Here is a 16,079-nt window from a genome sequence, read left to right as displayed (position 1 = left end):
ATAGAAAATAGAACAAGTGATAACCCGATAATCTTAACCAATCAGAAATAATGGCGGCCATCAAAATTGTATCAAAACAACAAAAACCAAAGAAGTCAGAAGGCCAGTCAAAGACAAACTTCAGCTTGAAAAGGAAAAGTGGCTACCAACAGCTTTTGGGTATGTAAGTATTGTAGACATTTGAGATTTGTAATATTGTTATAAAATGTTCTCTTGTTGGCTTAAGGTCAATGCAATCTAACAACATATTTTCAGTAAAAAATGTTGTGACATGCAATGCATTGAGGCAGGTCCTTGCGCTATTTATAACTAAATATGAATAATATATGTATGACCAATCTGGAGACGGGGAAGGACAACCACGCCTCGGCGGTTTTCTGTATAGGTGGGATACCATTCACCGATTGCAGGTTTTACAGGGTGTAATTTATTGTCAACAAATGTTTTTGCTACTTTCACTTTACAAAATTGATATGAACGGTTCAAAATATGTAAAATGAAGTTTAAATCAACAAATGGTAGCAATAGAGCTGCTTCCACGGCACGATCTGCCTTTTCATGACCTGATATCCCCACGTGTCCCGGGAACTCAGCATAATGTAACATGACATTTCGAGGTAATTTTATGTAATTATTTGTCAAAGTCAGAAATGGCCGTATAATGTAGTTTGATGGTATGTCACCCCTACGTGTTCTGTTTCTAGTAACACTTGCCTCGATCGATGGCTAACTTGCAATTTTATTTCGACATCCGGTAATCAATAAACTATTAACCACGGAAACAAATGGTATGACGTATAAATGTAAAACCAGGACGAAGAAAAACATAAATTACAAAGAAATGACTGGAAATGACTGGAAATTGTTTGGGTGGTATACACTAAGGGAGGCATGTGCACGGTAGTCAGGTGGTAGGACGCCGGGCTCGTGACCGAAGGGTTGCGGGTTCAAGTCACGGAACGGCATTGTGTTGTGTCTTTGAACAAGATACTTTACTCCGCTTGTTCCAATCTACTCAGCTGTAAATGAGTACCTGGTTGGGCAGTGCTAGAATTGGTGAATGCTAGCTTTGAGCGCCGAAATGGCAGCACCGGCTGTATGCTCCCCAGGTATATATAGATGAGAAAGATATTTGCTGGTTGCAAAGGCCCCATAACCACGGATACTAGTTTGTGAACCGCTTTGACACGACCTACCAACTAGGTTGTGATAAAGCGGTATATCAGAACCTCGAATTATTAATATCATTACTTGTATTACTTGATTGAAAGTATGAAAAATATTTATTTACCTATGGCAATATGATATGATACTAATCGGCATAAAATCAAATTTTTAAAAAATGGCAGCAGCATCACTAAATTTTCAAACAACCATGTCATCATGACCCCCCTATCGTATGTTATCGAGGCGACTTATATTGACCAACTGCAGATTCGAGGGTGCTCTAGACCTTCTGCTTACAGAACACTGAGGAGATCAACATTGATCTACTGTCCCAGCGTAACGTTTTGGATATGTATCTTTTCTCTTTGGCATTCTCATCCCTTTCAACAGCGTCTCACTCAAGACACCCATCTTCATGTGACTTAAACTTTTTCGGAGACGAAAAATCTTAAGAAACCAAACAAAACCATGCTCTCATAAATATAATAGTTTTGATTTTCTCAAGTTGTACCCACGTATGATATTTGGTAAGAGTTCAATGCAATGTCTAAGAAAGGTGTTTTATGTAGGAGGAACCGACGGAAGAAAAACTCTTAATGTCTCTTTTTTATTTCTCCCTTTATCTCAAAATAAATACTTTTTTTTTCAGAAAAGAAATCGTTTCTGTGTCAATTTATAAGAACCACGTAGAGAGCTGAACATATACATCATTTTCTGGGAAAACTAACATTAAACCTCCACTAAAATCCAATTCACTACGTACATTGATTAATCGTGTCTGGTACAAGGATGTTGTTTGATCACGTTTTATTCATTGTGTTGTGTTTTATAACTGCACAGTGTATATAGGTTAAGTCTCGCTTAACCAACATTTAGAAAACACTCAGTGTCACCTGGCCAACATTTCATTTTTACACCTGAGTGAATCTTTGGTTATAACCCCTGTTCTATCACTATATATTAGTATTTCTATGAATGCAAGTACATGTATGTGTAATGACCCATGTAGGTATATATACGAATTATTGATTTGATTATTTAGAGGAGTGAAAAAAAATGGATCAAACGATTATATAACCATAGAGTTTCTTCAATAAATCAAGAAGAAAATTACATTTTAAGATAAAAAAAAAAAAGGCTGTCAGAAAGGAAACCTCATCGCCCCATATGTATTCATAATATTTGTGTATCATTTTACAATAAGTTTTTTTCCGTGGTAATAATAGAAATTTAAAGATATGGATAAGTTTTATTGCGTGGTTATAATTAAAATGTAGAATTAAAGATAAGTTTTATTCCGTGATTATAATTAAAATAGGTATAGATGTAGGTATTAATGATTGTCCTATTTAGATATTTCAAATACTTTAATATGTTTATTGTACCTTTAAGTCTTTGATTTTAGGTGATGATACCGGAATTTATTATAATCCGTAAACGAATCAGACTACTCAAATATGAAATATCAAAAACTATGTCTTTGATAAGCCCACATTTTAAGATGCCTTATATTTAATGCTTGACGCATATTAAAATGTCATGTGTAGGGTATTTATCAGTACCTACACTGTATATGTGTATGTTATACCACGGAATTAGATTAGACTAAGTCCGTGGTATACCTGAACAATACCAAATGTTGGCTAAATATACAGCAATTACCTGTGATTAATTATCTTGTTCTACGACTAACCCCCAGTCTCACCTAGCCACACAAAAATCTGTTTTGCGTACCTTAACCAATACCAAGGGTTGGCTAAGTATGAGGACATCGTTAGCTGGCCTATTGCAGTCACTTGGAAGGGTCGGTCAAACAAGCGTCATCGTGTCATCGTTCGTGATCGTAATTACCGTACGCGTTTGACAAGTTACCTTTATTATCACCTCACACCATGTCATCTTAATATAGAAATGTGTCTGTGTGTTATACAAAATTCACATGTTTAACACATCGTAGGTATTTTTATAGAAACAAACAAAAATATGTTTTTTTCTTAACGTCAAATCACAGAGATAAAAACATATCACTAAAATCGTTTGATGGACTGAAGCATTAAACTAATTTACAAATTAAGCTGGTGAAGCTATACTCGATAAAGGTTAAAAGAAAATAAGGTTACATATTAAGCTTATCATATCCAAGACAAGGTCATATGAACTAAAACGCTCCGCTACATTCATGATCAGCTTGCGCATTGTTTTCTTAGTGTAGAAATGTGTCTGTACTTAATACAAAATTCGCCTTCTTAACACAATTTCTAAGAAACAGACATTCGTGTTTCCCTTACCTTTAAATCGTGGTGATAAAACACATCGTTAAACCCGTTTTATTCATTGAAGCGTGAAAATAATTTTCAAACTAAGCTGACAGAGGTGATAACCGATAGAGGTTATAAGAAAATATTGTTATATATTAAGCTTATCATATCAAAGAGGTCATTCTCATTGAAACACGCCTAAGACGAGCTTAGGATGGCACTGTTGATACAGGTAGAGTATATCGCGATTTCAAATTATATTTGCATACATGCTTTCTCCAGTCGTTAAATGGTTTTGAAATTCAAACTTAATTAATATTTCTTAAAATGAGGTATTATAGTGATAATGGACACGTGCCCACAGATATTTAGGGAAGTGATATGAAGTGGGAATGGAACAAAATTCTCTCGTTATAAATACCCTATATACAAACACATCTAACGCAAAAAGTCGAAAACTACTAAGTATTACGATTCAATCAAATTATTTCATATCTCCATTAAGATACCGATAGGTTTTGTTTTATTTTGTTTAATGTCCTATTAACAGCTAAGGTCATTTAAGGACGTGCCTCCGTATGTGTTTTGCATGTGTGCATGTGTGTCGGACACATGGTATGTTGGTGTACTTGCCACCTTGTGATAGCGCGGATTTGCTGCCGACTTTATAGTGCTATCTCACTGAAATACCAAGCCGAACGCACCCAGTACAGCATTCCGCCCGGTCATATTACCGGGTAATTGACCGTAGTACCTCTAAGTCTGGAGAAGAAGATTTTGAAATTTTGGTTACTTTTCCCTTTGGGTCCCCGCCCTGGCCCTAGGGTTCGGGTACGAATCCCAATTTTACAATTTAAAACCATCTTCCTCCAAGGATAATTATCGAAAAGTAAGAATATTTTCCTACAGAAAAATGTCAAAATATACCCAAAAGTGTTGTTTCCCTATATAAACTATAGTAAACTTTACCCCCTCCCTAAGGGAGAACGGATTGCTTGGGGGTCCTGAAATTTACAACTTAAATAAAGCCCCTGCTGCGCTTTCCATCCATGCAGAGAAAATGACTGTAGTACCTCTGAGTCTTGAGAAGAAGATTGTTGAAATATTGGTTAATTTTCCCTTTTGGTCCCGCCCTGGTCCCTAGGATTAGGGTAGGAATCCCAATTTTACAATTTCGTAGCCGCATCTACCAAGGATGATTCTGACCAAGTTTTGAAAAAAAAATCCATCCACATGTTCTTTAGAAGAAGTTGAAAATGTAAAAAGTTTACGCACGACGGACGACGCACGACGATGGACGGAAAGTGATCGGAATAGGTCACTTGAGCAAAGCTCAGGTGACCTAAAACATCGTTCTCCAAAACAGTTTAAATCATATTTTGAACCCAATGATACGACTAAGGAAGGGCCAATCGACATTTCATGCATGTTTTTAACGTAAAAAGGTACTGAATTGCATATTCTGAACATGAATGACGGTGTGAAACCGAATTGCTTTCAAACACATTTTCCTAGGACGCTTCAGGTAGTGGAGTGATAGACGCATAACGCTATATACTAGTAAGCAACCATCTCATCTGCGAGGAGTTTGCACTCCAAGCTGTGGTAATATATATTAATTCTTTATCGTCAAATATTTACATCTCTCCCTTCTTCAGCTTAGTAAACACTGACTGCGTCGGAATAAGCCTATACACAATGACAAAATGCTCGACGGATTCATACACGTTTCAAATATGGTGCCGTTTACGCTTCAGCGAGATAATATTTCGATGACAGGCATTGATTGGTTTCTTTAACATCTAGAAACATGGAACATATTCTAGATGCACTGTGTCTAATCATACAACAAATGGATTCTGGCAAACTTCCTATTTGTTGGATGCAAAATCAAAATTCTTGGACGGTAAAGTAAAGAATGGCGGCTTCCTTTTGGGACATTCGAACGCGTCACTACCAGAGTAGTGTGTCAATGCGCGTAAATAAGGAGGGTTATAAATTGATAAAATTGTTCAAAATGATTCAATACTTCTTAATTAAAACAAGAGGCCCAAAGGGCCTATATCGCTCACCTGAATATATGTTTAAAATAATTGGTATGAAGTAAAGATATAGCACTCCATGGTAGGTCCTGTAAGTACATATGAAATTTCAGAAAGATCCATCCAGTACTTGAAACATAGCAAGAACAAACTTCAATCAGAGCCCCATCCCTATGCCCTAAGGGGGTCATACCCACCAATTATACAAAATCGAGTCCCCTTGACCCAATGATGTTCCAGACTAAATTAGGATACAATCCCTATGGTAGAAGAAAGATTTTAAAAGTTTTACCTCTATTTCCCCTATTGGGCCCCGCCTCCCTGCCTCTAGGGGGTCAGACACACCATTTATACAAAATCGGTTGCCCTTCACCCAAGGGTGCTTCAAACCAAATTTTGACAAAATCCTGCCATTGAAGAATTTGCTATGTTTCCCCTATTGGGCCCCTCCCTTCTGTCCCCAGAGGGAGGGGGGCACACTCGCTGTTTATACGAAATTGAGTCCCTTTTGCCCAAGGATGCTCAAGACTAATTTAGGATAATATCCCTTAATCTCTATGGTAGAAGAAGGATTTTAAAGGTTTTACCTCTATTTCCCCTATTGGGCCCCGTCCCTCAGGTCCCAGGGGGCCACACCCACCGTTTATACAAAATTGGTTCCCCTTCACCCAAGGATGCTTCAGACCAAATATGGAACAAATCCTTTCATTCCTACAGAAGGAGAAGGATTTTAAAGAATTTGCTATATTTCCCCTATTGGGCTCTGCTCCTCAGCCCTTAGGGGGCCCACACAATACAAAATTGGATCCCCTTCACCCAAGGGTGCTTCAGACCAAATATAGACCAAATCATTTCATTCCTACAGAAGAAGAAGGATTTTAAAGATTAATTTGCTATGTTTCCCCTATCGGGCCCCGCCTCTCAGGCCCCTTGGGGGCCACACCAACGGTTTATACAAAATTGGATCCCCTTAACCCAAGGATGCTTCGGACCAAATATGGAACAAATCCTTTCATTCCTACAAATCCTTTCATTCCTACAGAAGAAGAGGGATTTTAAAGAATTTGCTATATTTCCCCTATTGGGCTCTGCCCCTCAAGCCCCTGGGGGGCCAGACCCACTATTTATACAAAATTGGGTCTTCTCCCCCCTAAGGATGCTCCACACCAAATTTTGTTAAAATCCGCTCAGTGGTTCATGACTAGTAGTGTAAAGTTGACGGTGGACGGACGCAAGACGACGGACGCTGCGGTATGGCATAAGCTCACCATGGTCCTACGGACCAGGTGAGCTAAAATTAATACGATGAAAAGAAGAAAAAATAGTGCTGTTTCCTGGAACTATATTATCCTAGCAACCACGGCTACCGTAGTTACCATCATATCAACCCGCTTCAACTGTTGTTTCTTTGAATATATCATTTAAGTATTTATTTCTGATGTAGATATAAGGATTGCTCTTCACTTTGAATGCGCACACGGTAGTATGAACGCAGTTGGCAACGAACATATTCTTGATGTACCCATAGAATATGTTCGTTGTCAACCGCGTTCATACTACCGTAAACACCGTCAAAAAGGAAGAGCAACCCTTAAATGCGCCATACTTGTGCTTAGTTTATGTGGTTTAAGACAATATTTAAGTTTTAGAAAATTGCGTCATGTTATTGTTATATTTTAGTATCAGACAAGTTATGATTTTCCTTTCAATACTATAAGTGAAATCAAATCCAAAATACCAGTCGAAATATATATCTACTTTCAATTCTATTGTTTAATAAAAAGACTTTCAGTCAAATTTACCTCTGGCATGCAATAAACAAAATGAATTTTCAATTCTTAAAACAGAGGATATATCAGCAGCCTTTTAAGCACATGCTTAAATGTAATGATATTATATCCATTTAACTTTCATGAGCAGATTTTGGTTCTTCTCACGACATTATGCTTTGCCACGGCCTCCCACGACGGTTGTCAGGCATGTATAATAAGAACTTACTGTCCGTCCCAGTTCTTCGGCCTCTCCAAACAACAAGTTTACAATATGATCCATCACCATGGTAACCCTGGACCGTTTGGGAGGAGGAACAACGACGAGACGGAAGCACGGCCAAGGAGACAGTTCTGTTCTGGACCGTGGGCACAGCAGGGGCAATGCTACAATTTCCTCGGAGAGGAAGAATCTGGATGGTTAACAATCGGTTTAAGGGACAATTACGTACGTTTATAAATTCGTTTGTCATTGATGCTATTTATTTCTTGATCTTGCTGTAGGAAAACACTATGCTTTATTTTTCCTGAAGTTAATGATGTTTCACTCTGGCGAAAGATTTAACTCGGAAAAAGAAGCAAAGAATAATACTCTCCTAAAGCAAAGAAAATACATATGATATTAATAAAAATACAACAGTGAAGATGATCAGGCTCCCACGCTATTGTTGTCGTCTGCGTCAGACAATCGGTACTCACATGTGATGGCTCGTGCCAATACCTCTAGAGACGTCCCAAAATAAAAGTGCCCAATCGAAACACGCGAACAGGCAATTACACTCAAGCAATGCCACAAATATTTGTAATACATGTTAAAATGACAGAAATGTTATGCGAGAATATGGAAACTGCATGGCCCAAGTTCTATATAAGAAAATATATATCGTGACCCTTTAATGTTTCAGAGCAGAGTAACGAGAGTCTGGGTTGAGCAAAGAAATATCAACTGGAAATGTCCGCACCACAATACACGTAAGTACACGACCAGCAGAAAACAAATACAAACGTTCATGGGTTTTATGGTTTTTAAAAGGAAAACTTAATAATAATAATTCGAGGTTCTTACATACCGATTTATCACAACCTAGTTCGTAGGTTGTCTCAAAGCGCTTCACAAATAATCATCCGTGGTTATAGGGCCTTTGCAACCAGCCAGTATATCTGTCTAAACTCACTGGGGAGCATACAGTCGGTGCTGCCATTTCGGCGCTCACAGCTAGCATTCAACGATCCTAATACTGCCCAACCACGTACTCATTTACAGCTGAGTAGACTGGCACAGACGGAGTTAAGTATCTTGTTCAAAGATGCAACACAGTGCCGTGACGTGACTCGAACCCGCAACCCTTTGGTCACGAGCCCGGTGTCCTACCACTAGACTACCGTGCCTCCACGATACTTCTTTTCTTTGTAAATGTCCTCCTTATAAGTAAAGTCATCTTTTTTTTTCTTGTAGTCTTAAGGATCCCTGTCCTGCTGCAGACAAAGAACTAGATAATTCCATTGTAGTTGTTCCGACAGGGAGCAACCCCCTCTTAGTTTAGTGTTGGACATGGCAGTAGAGCGACTGTGCCAGGATGTATCCGTGACAGTATAATCCATGGTTCAAATCCCGATATGGCGCCGTTGTAAATAAGGAGACAGAAAACTGTTGATATTTACAAACAAAAGGTCCAGAGGGCCTGTATTGCTCACCTGAATATGTTTAAAATAATTGGTATGAAGTAAAGATATAGCACTCCATGGTAGGTGCTGTAAGTACAGATGAAATTTCAAACAGAGCCCTACCCCTATGACCCTAGGGGGGTCATACCCACCGATTATACAAAATTGAGTCCCCTTTTGCCCAAGGATGCTCCAGACTGAATTAGGATAAAATCCCTCAATCCCTATGGTAGAAGAAGGGTTATAAAAGTTTAACCTCTATTTCCTCTATTGGGCCCCGCCCCTCGGGTCCCAGGGGGGCCACACCCACCGCTTATACAGAACTGGATCACCTTCACCCAAGCAAATCCTTACAAAATTGGTTTCCCTTTACCCAAGGATGCTCCACACCAAATATGGACAAAATCCTTTCATTCCTACAGAAGAAGAAGGATTTTGAAGAAAAATTTACTATGTTTCCTCTCTTGGGCCCCGCCCCTCAGGCCCCTTGCGGGCCAGACTCACGGTTTATACAAATTGTGTTCCCCTTCCCCCAAGGGTGCTTCTGATGAAATATGGAACAAATGCTACATTCCTACAGAAGAAGGATTTTGAAGAATTTGCTATATTTCCCCGATTGGGCCCCTCCCCTCAGCCCCTAGGGGGGTCAGACCCATCGTTTATACAAAATTGGTTTCCCTTTACCCAAGGATGCTCCACACCAAATATGGACAAAATCCTTTCATTCCTACAGAAGAAGAAGGATTTTAAAGAATTTGCTATATTTCCCCTATTGGGCCCCTCCCCTCAGCCCCTAGGGGGGTCAGACCCATCGTTTATACAAAATTGGTTTCCCTTTACCCAAGGATGCTCCTCACCAAATATGGACAAAATCCTGTCATTCCTACAGAAGAAGAAGGATTTTAAAGAATAATTTACTATGTTCCCCCTATTGGGCCCCGCCCATCAGGCCCCTTGCGGGCCAGACTCACGGTTTATACAAATTGTGTTCCCCTTCCCCCAAGGATGCTTCTGATGAAATATTGAACAAATGCTTCATTCCTACAGAAGAAGAAGGATTTTTAAGAATAATTTGCTATATTTCCCCTATTGGGTCCCGCCCCTCAGGTCCCTGGGGACCAGACCCACCATTTATACCAAATTGGTTCTTCTTCACCCAAGGAGGCTCCACCCGATTTTTTTTTTAAATCCGCTCAGTGGTTCATGACTAGTAGTGTAAAGCTGACGGACGACGTTCGCAGGACGACGGACGCTGCGGTATGGTATAAGCTTACCATGGTCCTTCGGACCAGGTGAGCTAAAAACCATAAAAGTCCCGAAAGTTATGGTTTTCTTTTCCGAAATGTTTATTTAAATTTTAGTAATGCCGATATATATTTTGTTTGTTTCCTGTACACAGAGTTATGTGGTATGGTGATCCTTAAAAAATTAGTACATAGCGTTAACCTACTACATCTACATATTACAATATAATCATGTCAGCTGAAAATATTTACATTCTGTATGCTTAGACCCATTGACAAAAATTACATTCATAAATGCATAATACAGGTGTTCATAGAATCTCAGCACGTGGGAACTGATAGTAACCTGATCACACTGCGTAGTAATACACTACAAAAACTACTCACTCGGAACGACCGACCTAGATGCTTAATTCTTACATCTTAAAATATTATTGAACTGTGCTTTGTGAAATATCCACGTATTCACGTGTCCTGTGCTACAAATAAACATTGAATATGGAACTACATTTTGTTGTGTTATTGTTGTTGACGGTTGCTAAGATCTCTCACGATAGTGTCACATTTCCCCGCGAAAAAACACTGTTCTCGCCACTGCGTTGCACCCGTGTATAAGCAGGAACAAACCCTGTTTATTTGTTTTATTCGTTGTTATATCGATCCACTGAAAGGATTCGTCAATGTAAATATAAGGAATGATATTTATTTTTTCAACATTTATGAGGTCATAACAACAATGGGTTTTTGGACATATTTTACATGAATCGCTAACGCGATTCATTCAATATGTCCATAAACCCATTGTTGTTATGACCTCATAAATGTTGAAAAAATAAAAATCATTCCTTAANGTGTAAAGCTGACGGACGACGTTCGCAGGACGACGGACGACGGACGCTGCGGTATGGTATAAGCTTACCATGGTCCTTCGGACCAGGTGAGCTAAAAACCATAAAAGTCCCGAAAGTTATGGTTTTCTTTTCCGAAATGTTTATTTAAATTTTAGTAATGCCCATATATATTTTGTTTGTTTCCTGTACACAGAGTTATGTGGTATGGTGATCCTTAAAAAATTAGTACATAGCGTTAACCTTCTACATCTACATATTACAATATAATCATGTCAGCTGAAAATAAAACACTGTTACATAGGTTTATATCTAGGTCGACCTTATCAGGCCATTTGTTCATTACTTTTCAATAATTCTAACATAATATAAGGTAACGTTTACAAAAACAATACCCTTTATGATGACTGCAGTCTAATCTTATTCCAAAGCGCCAATAAGGATTTGTTACCTATTATCTTCTCTTTATTCAATTCTTGATGGATGACCTATGTTTTTTTCTTCATTCATATGTTAATGGTTGAGCGATAGTTTTCTGTTTTTCATTCATATTTTGATGGTTGATTTATGGTGTTTTTTCTTCATTCCTTCATATTTAAATGGTTGAGCTATGGTTTTTATTCTTCATTCATTATTGATGGTTGACCTATGGTTATGTTTTCTTCATTCATAATTTAATGGTTGACCTATGGTTTTATTTTCTTCATTCATATTTTAATGGTTGACCTATGGTTTTCATTCTTCATTCATTATTGATGGTTGACCTATGGTCATATTTTCTTCATTCATATTTTAATGGTTGACCTATGGTTTTCATTCTTCATTCATTATTGATGGTTGACCTGTGGTCATATTTTCTTCATTCATAATTTATTGGTTGACCTATGGTTTTATTTTCTTCATTCATAATTGATTGGTTGACCTATGTTTTATTCCATAAATATGTTAATGGCTGATATATTTCAAATTATCCACGTTAACAATTCTCCTTACTGTACATCTGATCACAGACGCCCCTGTCCCAATAAAAGTACACGCTACATATGCACCGACAACAAGGGCGATAACTCATGCTGATACAACACCAGTAACTGTTGTTACTAAGGCGCCAACAACGACACCTAAAATGACGACTACGACGTCACGTCCTACCACGCCGACACCAAGCACCACGCATGCTCCAGTGACACATGTAGTTACTATGACGACTGAACAGCCTTCTACAACTGCTGGTAAGTAGGGCCAATAACATATCCTCCAAACTGCTGGTAAGTAGGGCCGATAACATATCCTCCAAACTGCTGTTTATAGGTATAAAGGAATTGAAATAGTAAATGTAGGTCTAGTGTCGTGCTCGAGTCGAGCCCCTGTGGTCTGTCTCCCTCAAATTACATCTTCTAATTTCACTTCCGATGATTGTTGACTGAAACTCTTCAAAGACAGTTACTCTGGTCTTTTAAGCGCTTATAATAGTAACTGAAGCGTTGTGACAAGCGTTAAATTTACAACGTACATGTACTTAAAACCAGAAACAGTACTGAGTATTTCAATGCGGTTTTAAGTTAACGTTAAGTAGTTTTAGCTACTGTAGATGTTTGCGATATGCTAAAACTTTTGAGAACTTTTTGCGCTTGAGCTATTTCAATTTCCTAATAGTAATTGATTGATTTGTAACCCTGAAGCTCCCATAATAAATATGAAATTTCAAAGCATCTTTTTTTTTTTTTTTTTCCAGACACGTGTATAGATGTCGTTGATTGTGAAGCCTATGGTAAAGACTATATTTGCAGAGAGTATCCCGAGGCGGCGAAAGTCACGTGCCGAAAGTCTTGTTCTTACTGCTGAAGTAATCATCAAATTCTTATAAACAAAAACACTGACAAGTCAACTGATGTGTTTTTGAGTTTGTTGGAGATGCACAATATTATCAGTTTGATTCTAAAAAGGTGCGGGAGAAGCAAAAACAAAAATCGGTATCAGTACAATACTATACAATTTCACATGTGTAAGCGCGCTCGAAATTCAGCACATTATCGAATTTTAGCTTACTTCAAATTGATGAATTGGCTCGCTGACAATATGTATGCAATAAAGCAAATTACAAAAAAATAACACAATAGTAATTTAGTGAAATAAAGAAAACAAAAGCGATTAAGTAGGATTATCATCAGAACGCGTTCGTTTACAGGAATTTCCCAAATAATTTAACCAAAATACATTATATGTAACGATTTGTTCTGAAATGCCACAAGGCCTAGAGTAATAATATTTCTCCCGTAGCTCGTTAGAATGGCGGGGCTATCGAATCGACATGTTTTTATGCTAAACGGGTTAAATGTGCTTAAATCTTCTTCTGAAGATCCATGTGGTATAGAAAAATGATAATTGGCTTTTACCCTGCTGGAATGAAGGACTGTCAAACGGTTTTTTCAGACTCACTTTCAGGGTCAGTTCTGCAAATGTGTCATAAACTTCAAATGAGCTTTTCTAAGAATTCACGCTGTCAGTCAGGAATTCGACAAACAGCAATCTAAGAAGTAAAATGACATGTTCCCTGAACACTGAAGGGTCGAAACAAGTGTGAAATAGAAATATTCCTTCAAACCCAAGAGGCAGAGCTCATCGGCATGGCATTTCAGTGAGATGGCACTATAAATTTGGTATAAAATCTGCGCTATCACAAAGAGGCAATCACACCAACACCTGTCTCCTGCATACACACACGCAAGCACGCATACACTACACACATTGAGGCACATCCTCAAATTACTTTAGCTGTTAATTTGACGTTAAATAAAATTAAACCAAACCAAACCAAACCTCATAATTTTTGGCAACAAGAAAATAGATTCTAAATTGTTTTCTAAAATCCCTGCATCTAAAGTAATGTTGTTTGCGGGAGAAATGCCTTTCAATTTTGTTCAAATTGGTTATATTGACTTACGATCCTGTTCTCATCCCAGTCAAATACCTTTAAAACTTTTAAAAATCTATTAAGTCAAGAGAAAAGATATTGAGCTTGTGTTTTAATTGAATACCTTTCTCGCAGATCAACGTTATTCTTACCGAAACCAAGAATCACGAAGTGTCAAGGCGTGTGTGTATGCAGGAGACAGGTGTTGGTGTGATTGCCTCTTTGTGATAGCGCGGATTTTATACCAAATTTATAGTGCTATCTCACTGAAATGCCATGCCGATGAGCTCTGCCTCTTGGGTTTTCTGATTAAAAACATTGACATGCATCCAAAACATGGTAAATCACTATATTTTACAAATAAATTTTAATTTATTTCACATCTAGTAAGCAAGCAGTTCTTACAAATATATTCGCAAGACAGAAATTGAAACAATAGAACACACATTTAATAGGGGAAGAGTTCAAAACTTACTTCAATAGTTTGAAACTGGTTAATTTTGCACGCATAATATTAAAATTTCAAAAATGGTTTTAATTATCACAAAGGAAGCACAAGAAAAATGGATCAGGTAATAATCTTAACAATAAACCAATACACACATAGATCAAAGTGCCTCTAGGATAATACACTCATAGATCAAAGTGCTTAGGACTGTTACATAAAAAACTATATATACACATATAATGCCTAGAAATACATTGCTAGAAGTCTGGAATGAAGGCTAGAACCAAATGGCAAAATCCGTTTGAAAACACTTAAACCTAAAATTTGAACACATTGGCCAAACCAAAATACTTGTTTGTTTTCAGGTACCCTACCTAGTGCTTTTTGTGTGTCTAAACTTGTTTTTGCCCCTTAATAATGAAGCACTGTCAAACAAAATGGCAGAACCTGTTTGAACACACTTAACCCTGAAATTTGAACACATTTGTTTTTTGTCATCAACTCGGGCAAAATAAAACCGTTTTGTGTCCGGTTACCCTATTCCGTCTTTGCGTATTGCAGAGTTATCTTCTCTTGGGAGCAGGTATTGATTGTTATGTCATTGGTTTGTGCAAGAAAATTACGTCGCTTTCTCAAAAACTGATGACGCTACTCTCACAAACAAGTGACGTAACAATCAATACCTGCTCCCAAGAAAAGATAACTCTGCAAACGCAAAGACTGAATACCTATTGTATTTGTTTTTCCAACCCTAAAACTGTTTTGCCAATTTTCAATGAAGCACTGGTTAAGCCTATATCAGGGGTCGACACTTACACTAGTCCGCTAGTCCTGGACTAGTAGATTTTAGCAAGGACTAGTGAATCACCTACCCTAACTGGTCCTTTGGACTTGTTAAAATATGATTTTAAAATAAGAATATAGCTTTTTAAATTTTAGAAAATTGCTTAAAAAAAGATACATAATAATTGTCTAAATTTTCGTAAATTTTCACCATATTTTAAAGCAGTAGTAATTAAGTCCCCTGCAGTCGATCACTTTTGATGTTTCGTGTTAGGTCCTGATGTTTCCTTATCAGAAATCGTGGACTAGTTACATTGGTGAAGAACTAGTAAAGAATCTATTCAACTAGTCCTGTGGACTACCAAGTTAAACAAGTTAATATAATTTATTACCTACCTACTCATATATTTTTTTTGCAGATATAACACATGAGAAAGACTACTTTTTTTGCTTGGCCTAAAGTATGTTTATTTAGTTTCCTACCAACCTAATATTTTCTTGCTTTATTAGATATACTGTATAAAAATTATGAACACACATCGATCAAACTACTCTTCTTGACTCAGTGAAATATTACTTGTTCTGATCATGATGTTGTATAAGGTATCATGTGTCGGTGTGTTTGTATTATGTCTAATGTAAACTAAATATATATCTATGTCAATATCAATATCTTGACATAATACAAGATATGGCACAGTTATAAAAAAAAAGAACACTATGGTCAGCAGTGATCAATCTAGACTTGATTCACCACCATTTATGGGTAGTTTCCCCTTCAGAATAAAAATTCCCGTTCGTTGAATTTCCCCGTTTGCTTCAAAATTCCCCTATTTCAACAAGAAAAAAGCTGATTTTTCTTCAAATTATTTTCCTTATATATGTTTTCTTAAAATTCAACAGTTAAAATGCAAATACTGCATATATATACATTTTCTCCA

At 37.5% G+C, this 16,079-nt stretch overlaps 1 protein-coding gene across 1 annotated transcript; it reads left to right on the top strand.

Annotated features, from left to right (window-relative positions):
* Positions 1-3,618: 3,618 nt before the first annotated feature.
* Positions 3,619-13,507, top strand: LOC110460414. Its single transcript, XM_021513293.1, has 5 exons — positions 3,619-3,657; positions 7,388-7,684; positions 8,142-8,208; positions 12,004-12,225; positions 12,729-13,507. Exons 1-5 carry the CDS (start codon positions 3,640-3,642, stop codon positions 12,836-12,838), a joined length of 714 nt encoding a protein of 237 aa, XP_021368968.1. The 5' UTR covers positions 3,619-3,639; the 3' UTR covers positions 12,839-13,507.
* The last annotated feature ends 2,572 nt before the right edge of the window (positions 13,508-16,079 follow it).

Source organism: Mizuhopecten yessoensis, unplaced genomic scaffold (assembly GCF_002113885.1).
Source record: "Mizuhopecten yessoensis strain PY_sf001 unplaced genomic scaffold, ASM211388v2 scaffold10389, whole genome shotgun sequence".
Classification (NCBI taxonomy): Eukaryota; Metazoa; Mollusca; class Bivalvia; order Pectinida; family Pectinidae; genus Mizuhopecten; species Mizuhopecten yessoensis.
The sequence above is the reverse complement of the archived record's forward strand: the minus strand, read 5'-3'. Positions and strand labels throughout refer to the sequence as shown.